General features: G+C 49.1%; 1 protein-coding gene across 1 annotated transcript in view; it reads left to right on the forward strand.

Moving 5' to 3' along the window:
- The window catches only part of LOC107108352, a 17,508-nt gene that overhangs the window by 8,054 nt on the left and 1,849 nt on the right, over positions 1 to 7,605 (forward strand). Inside the window, exon 2 of the mRNA XM_015408779.1 lies at positions 7,077 to 7,599. Within this exon, the coding sequence (XP_015264265.1) occupies positions 7,087 to 7,599 (513 nt within the window). The 5' untranslated portion in view covers positions 7,077 to 7,086. The remainder of the gene's footprint in view (positions 1 to 7,076; positions 7,600 to 7,605) is intronic.

Raw genomic sequence — 7,605 nt, forward strand, 5'->3', positions numbered from 1 at the left:
GTGTGGGGTTGAAGGGGGCGGGCTTGTTTGGGCCGGGGGGGGGGGGGCTCTGCAACTTACCTGGCTGCTTCTTGCTCTGACTGAGGGTTGCTAGGAGCAGGGGGTGGGGCTTGTTGCATGTGCCCGCCCCCTGGGCTCTTTACTGCTGGAGCTCTGCTCCTGTGCGCTCCTGCAGGAAATGACCCCTGCCCTGAACTATGGGGAATGGGCAGGTCAAGCAGATGGAATTTGGAATCCTAGCCCATTCTTGGGGTGGCAGGGGAGGCACTGGTCATCTGCTGATTTTTTTAATGTTTTTTGTTCTAAAAGCAAGCTGTCATAAGAACATAAGAACATAAGAGACGCCAATGTTGGATCAGGCCAAAGGCCCATCCAGTCCAACACTCTGTGTCACACAGTGGCCAGAAATACCAGTGCCATCAGGAGGTCCAGCAGTGGGGCCAGGACATTAGAAGCCCTCCCACTGTTGACCCCCCCAAGCACCAAGAAGACAGAGCATCACTTGCCCCAGAGCCCCTAGCTATACCTTGTGGCTAATAGCCACTGATGGACCTCTGCTCCATATGCTTATCTAATTCCCTTTTGAAGCCATCCATGCTTGTAGCACCCACCACTTCCTGTGGCAGTGAATTCCAAGTGTTAATCACTCTTTGGGTGAAGAAGGACGTCCTCTATAATATCCTTTTTAAGGTGTGGTGCCCAGAACTGCACACAGTATTCCAAATGAGGTCTCACCATTGATTTATATAGGGGCATTATTATATTGGCTGATCTGTTTTCAATACCCTTCCTAATAATCCCCAGCATAGCATTGGCCTTCTTTATTGCAGTCACACACTGTCTCGACATTTTCAGTGAGTTATCCACTACAACTCCAAGATCTCTCTCTTGCTCAGTCTCTGCCAGTTCAGACCCCATCAATGTGTATTTATATTTAGGATTTTTGGCTCCAATGTGCATCACCTTGCACTTGGCCACATTGAACCCCATTTGCCATGTTGACGCCCACTCGCCCATCCTTGACAGATCCCCTTGGAGTGCCTCACAATCCTCACTGGTTTTCACCACCCTGAACAACTTTGTATCATCCGCAAATTTAGCCACTTCACTGCTTACTCCCATCTCCAAATCATTAATGAACAAGTTAAAAAGCAGTGGACCAAGTACTGATCCCTGCGGTACCCCACTGCTTACCACCCTCCACTGAGAAAATTGCCCACCTACACTCACTCTCTGTTTTCTATGAACTAGCCAGTTTTTGATCCATAAAAGGACTTGTCCTTCTATCCCATGATTTTTGAGCTTACTTAGGAGCCTTTGATGAGGAACTTTATCAAAAGCTTTCTGGAAGTCAAGGTAAATAATATCTATTGGATCCCCCTTGTCCACATGTTTGTTCACCCCCTCAAAGAACACTAACAGGTTAGTGAGACAAGATCTTCCCTTACAGAAACCGTGCTGAGTCTGCCTCAATAGGTTTTGTTCATCTATGTGCCTACTAATTCTTTCCTTAATAATGGTTTCCACCAATTTACCCGGTATCGACGTCAGACTGACTGGCCTGTAATTTCCCGGATCTCCTCTGGAACCCTTTTTAAAGATGGGAGTGACATTAGCTACCTTCCAATCCTCAGGAATGGAGGCAGATTTTAAGGAAAGATTACATATCTTTGTCAGGAGATCTACAAGTTCACATTTGAGTTCTTTCAGAACTCTCGGATGTATGCCATCTGGGCCTGGTGATTTTTCAGTTTTTAAGTTGTCTATCAGTTTTAGGACCTCCTCTCTCGTCACCTCAATCTGACTCAGGTCTTTCAACACCCCTCCTGAAATCAGTGGTTCTGGAGTGGGCAAGCACTTCTCATCTTCCACAGTGAAGACGGAGGCAAAAAATGCATTTAGCTTCTCAGCCATTTCCCTATCATCCTTCAATACTCCTTTTACCCCTTGGTCGTCCAAGGGCCCCACTGCCTCCCTGGCTGGTTTCCTGTTTCTAATGTATTTGAAGAAAGTTTTATTGTTGGTTTTTACGTTTTTTGCTATATGCTCCTCATATTCCCTTTTTGCCTGCCTGACCTCAGACTTGCATTTTATTTGCCATAGCCTGTGTTCCGTTTTATCAGCCTCACTGTGACTAGCTTTCCACTGCTTAAAGGAATTCTTTTTACTTTTTACAGCCTCCATTACTCTGTTTGTTAACCATGCAGGCTTTTTCCTATACCTGTTTGTGCCTTTCCTAACCTGCGGAATATATATTTTTTGAGCTTCTAGGATCGTAGTTTTAAATAGATCCCAAGCTTCCCCAATTGTTTTGACCCTTTCTACTTTTCCTTTCAGTTTCCTCCCCACGTGTCCCCTCATATCAGAGAAATTACCCCTTTTAAAGTTAAAAATGGTTGTGTGAGTCTTTTTGGCCAATTCTCTATTTGTACAAATGATGAACTCAACAACATTATGATCACTGTTTCCAAGCGGTGCAATCACTTTTACATCTCTCACCAGGTCTTGAGTGTTACTTAGGACCAAATCAAGGATCGCCTCTCCCCTGGTAGGTTCCGTGACCATCTGCTCCATAGCACAGTCATTTAGAGTGTCTAGAAACTCAATCTCTTTTTCCCGGCTAGAACACATATTGACCCAATCAATGTGTGGGTAGTTAAAATCACCTATTATTACACAGTGTTTTTGTCTAGTTGCTATCTTTAAGGCATTCATCATTTTATAATCCTCCTCTATCTTTTGATCTGGTGGGCGATAACAAACTCCCAGTGTTAAGTTTCCTTTTGGCCCCCCTATTTCAACCCATAGAACTTCCAGAAGCGAATCCAATTCACTTAGCCTCTCAATCTTTCTAGACTTTATACCCTCTCTGACATACAGAGCTACCCCACCTCCAACCCTTCCCCCCCTATCCTTCCGATATAATATATAACCGGGAATCACTGTGTCCCACTGATTTTCCTCATCCCACCAAGTTTCAGAAATACCCACAATGTCTATTTTTCCCTCCGACACCAAGCACTCCAACTCCCCGATTTTACCTCGGACACTTCTAGCATTTGTATAGAAACAGCTGTAATTTCCCTTACAAGTTAAGCCTGCATCCTTCCTCTTGCTATCTCGAGTCGTTGTCCGGCAGTCCATGTCACCAGCCATGGCCTCTGTGGACAATTTCAATCCACCTCCCTGTAGAAAAGCAACCGGTACCCCCTCACCTCTCTCAGATGAGCCAACCCGAACCAGAGACTTTTCATCTCCTGTCGGCTTTCCCCCAATATTCAGTTTAAAAGCTGCTCTGCCACCTTTTTGATTTTAAGTGCCAGCAGCCTGGTTCCTTCTCGGGACAAGTGGAGACCGTCTCGCCTGTACAGCTCCCTCTTGTTCCAAAAAGTATCCCAGTGCCTAACAAACCTGAACCCTTCCCCCCTACACCATCGTCTCATCCACGCATTGAGACTCCTGATCTCTGCCTGTCTCTCCGGCCCTGCGCGTGGAACAGGTAACACTTCTGAGAAGGCTACCTTGGAGGTCCTGGACCTAAGTTTCCTGCCCAGCAGCCTAAATTTCTCCTCCAGGACCTCACGACTGCATTTCCCCACATCGTTGGTGCCGACATGCACCACGACCACTGGCTCCTCCCCAGCACTATCTACCAGCCTATCTAAAACACGCGTAATGTCCGCTACCTTCGCACCAGGCAGGCAAGTCACCATACGGTCAGTACGCGGGTTCGCCACCCAGCTGTCTACCTGCCTAAGGATCGAATCACCCACTACCAAGAGCCCCCCTCCCACCCTGCTCAGGGATGGTTCCTTGGTGCAAAAGGAGAGCCGCTCACCAGCTGGGGAAGAGGTCCCTTCTGAGGGCACATTCCCCTTATCCTCAGCATGGTGCCCTGTTTCCCCTAGACCCTCATGCTCCCTGACAGCAGCGGGGCTGCCAGATCCAGAGTGGGACGTAGCTAACAAGTCCCCGAGAGTCTTTTCTGTGCGCCTAGCTGACTGTCTCTGCTTCTCCAGGTCAGCCACCTTGGCCTCAAGGGAGCACACACGTTCCCTGAGAACCAGGAGCTCCTTGCACCGAGGACACACCCAAGACTTCTGCCCAGTGGGCAGATAGTCATACATGTGACACTCCGTGCAAAACACTGGATAGCCCCCAACCCCCTGCTGGCATTCTGGCTTCATAATTCTTTTAAAATAAATAAATATAATCCCCCTTTTAAACCCTTGGTATTTATGTGGGTTTTGTTATCAAGTCAAATTATTTTACGGGAAAGACAAAGAGCCTAGGGCCTTGTCTTTCTGGCTCTTTTTGGGCTTCTTACAGCGCCCCTAGTCTAAGAGTCCCTAGGCTAAGAGCCACAGGCAAAGAGCCCTTTAGCTCACCCTTCGGCTCCGGCCAGAGGCTCGTGCCTCTGCCAAGGTGCTTCCTTAAATAGAGGCCTCCCCCAGCAGAGGTCAGGCAGCAGCTATTCAAATTCAAATTCACCCAGGCACTCAATCACAGGCAAAACAATGCCCCTTCCACTTCCTCTCAATTACAGGCAATCCCAGTCAAACAATGCCCGTTCCTCTCCCACACTCAATCAGCCAGGACTCTGCAAGAACTCTAAGTGCTTCCACACACTGCTAAACACAGTTTTCCCACAAAATATCCTTAGCTGAATTCTCTCAGCTGAAAGCAAGTAAAAGAAACCCACTCACCACTCTCACAGCTCTCTCTCCTGCTCCTGCTCAGAGCTCAGCTGGTCTCCTCTGCCTCTGGCAAGGTGCTTCCTTGCCAGAGGCAACAGTTATGTCCTAAATTTAAGAAAGCAGCTTTTTAAAAAAATATATATATATTTGAAGTAGAGCAGATGATTTGTCCAGGGAGGCTTGGATAAATTTGTAGCCAAACCAAGCGATTCTTTTATTTTCCATGATTGCAGCTGTGTGTTTAGTGGGCTTTTATCTCCTGACTTTTAGTATCGCTCTTTCTTTGTTGTTCATTTAAAGGTTTAACATTTTGTAATACTAGCATTCCTTTTTGAAAGTATATCCACAGTTGGGGACAGAACTACACATGGGGGCTAGCACATGAAATGGTATCACGGTCATGTTTTCTCCCTGCTTTCTGTAAATTTGCTCCAACCCTGTCAGCACAGTGATTTATTAATTTTCTTTGTAATTTTTAAACTTTGCTTTCCCCCCCTACTAATCTAAGCCTCTAAGGCAGGGGTGGCGAACAAGTTCGACAAAAAGAGCCAAAATTTTAAACTGTGAGAGTCAGAGAGCCACACCACGCAGTGACCTGCCAAAACAGACAAACACTCACACAAAAGCATATACTTTTAACAATGACGCCCCGAGGAACTCCCCACACCCTGACCTACCGGCCGTCGCCAGCGCCGAAGACCGGGAGAGGGAGGCAGCGCCCCAACGCCGAACCTCCCCAGAAGATGCCCGGCTGCACGAGATGACCGCAGGACGCACTCGGGCGCGGGGGCGAGAGCCCCGGCCCGAGACGCGTGACAGAAGCTGCGACAGGGGAGCAGGGCCGGTGGCGCGGCCTCAACGGCGACCGGATGACAGGGAGCGCGTGTCCGGTGGGCGTCTACCCGGCGGCGCGCGTCTCCTCTGTTAAAGGGGGGGCGGGGCCGGGAGTGGAAGAGTAGTGTGGCCCGGGAGTGGGAGGGGGGAGGAAATAAAAGGCGGGCGTAAGAAGGGACCGGGGAGGAGCGACACGGAGCGACTGGCAGAGAGCGAGAGAAGAGAAAGAGAGACGGAGCGTGCCAGAGGTCGTGCGGGAGTGTCGGCAGAGGGGCACTCGGGGTGACGTCAACCCCGCCCCCTGCCATTCTGAGGTCCTCTTCTACCCCGTCTTTTCCAAACCCTCGCCTCCAGAGCCACGCCGCTCCTCACGGGGCCCACTCACGTCGTGCCACAACGGCCACTGGGGCGCCACCCCCAAGAACAAGGAGGAACGCGACAGAGCCACAATATACAAAATGATGATAAGAGGCAAAGAGCCGCATTAATTTTGGCCGGGAGCCGCATGCGGCTCTAGAGCCACGTGTTCGCCACCCCTGCTCTAAGGCAATTTACAACCACCACCCCCTCCCAATAATCCGGATCACAACAAAACAGCAGAATAAAATATGAAATCACAGCTAGCAGAAAGATGAATAAACTAGCCGTCAGACGTCACCAAAAGCCCGGATGAATAAAAATGTTTAAAATTAGTGCCTAACAAAAAACAAAAACAAAAGAAACATGAAGTTCCTGATGATCACCACCGGGTGCCACCAGGAAAAGACCCTGTTTCCAGTGATGCAGCAAGGAAGTGGGAAACATGTTACAATGCCATGGCACAGGTGATCTGATCCTGCACAGTGCAGGGAGGGGAGAAATCAGCTATATTAACTAATAACCCACATGTTTTGTGGATTTGCTTACTCCTGTTTTAAACCCCTTTACAATAGTAGTCATCATTACATATAAGGTAAAGGTAAAAGTTCCCTTGCTTGAAAGCCAGTCGAATCCGACTCTAGGGTTGCGGTTGTCATCTCCGTTTCAAAGCCGAAGAGCCAGCGCTGTCCGAAGACATTTCCGTGGTCATGTGGCCGGCATGACTAAACACCAAGGCGCACGGAACGCTGTTACCTTCCCACCGAAGTGGTACCTATTTATCTACTTGCAATTTCTTGCTTTCGAACTGCTAGGCTGGCAGGAGCTGGAACTAGAGATGGGAGCTCATTCCATCATGCGGCACCCGGGTCTCGAACTGCTGAACTACTGACCTTCCACAGCCTGCAGTTCAGCGACTTAACCACTTGAGACCATGCATTAAAACAGTTAAAAATAGATACTGGCAGTCCATCCTCAAAACTGTTATGCTTTGTTTTGATTTATTTGTATTATGCCACTGACATTGCATGATACTTAATACAGCCAGTGTGTGCTTGCTACATGGTACAAAGGAGCCCATTTTTAATTTCCTTTCTCAGCTACATGCTTTGTCCATTTTGCACTGTATGTTTTATAAATGTCAGGTTGTTATGCTTTTAAAACAAAATTTCTTATTTTGTTTTACAGAATAGCCACCATGAGAAGGTGCGTGGTGACCTGCTGGATAGCAGTTCTGTTTATCCTCCTGCTGATTGATGATTCCCTGTCTGGAAGGTCCAGCAGCAGCAGCAGCAGGTCCAGCAGCAGCAGGTCCAGCAGCAGCAGCAGCAGGTCCAGAGGCAGCAGCAGGCCCAGCGGCGGCAGTAGGCCCAGCGGCGGCAGTAGGCCCAGCGGCGGCAGTAAGCCCAGCGGCGGCAGTAGGCCCAGCGGTGGCAGCAGGCCCAGTGGCGGCAGCGAGCCCAGTGGTGGTAGTAGGCCCAACGGCGGCAGCAGGCCCAGTGGCGGCAGCAAGCCTGATTCCTCCTTCCCTAGCAAACCGGATTCTAACAAGCCTGGTTCTTCCCCAATCAAACCTGGTTTTGCCCCCATCAAACCAGGCTCCTCCCCAGTCAAACCTGGCTCCCCTGCAGGAAACCCTGCTAACCCCCCACACAATCCTGCTTTCCCACAAAACCCTGCTCCCCCCCCACACAATCCCAACTTCCCACAAAACCCT

This window comes from Gekko japonicus, unplaced genomic scaffold, assembly GCF_001447785.1.
Source record: "Gekko japonicus isolate JY-2015 unplaced genomic scaffold, Gekko_japonicus_V1.1 scaffold3025, whole genome shotgun sequence".
In the NCBI taxonomy this organism is placed as follows: domain Eukaryota; kingdom Metazoa; phylum Chordata; class Lepidosauria; order Squamata; family Gekkonidae; genus Gekko; species Gekko japonicus.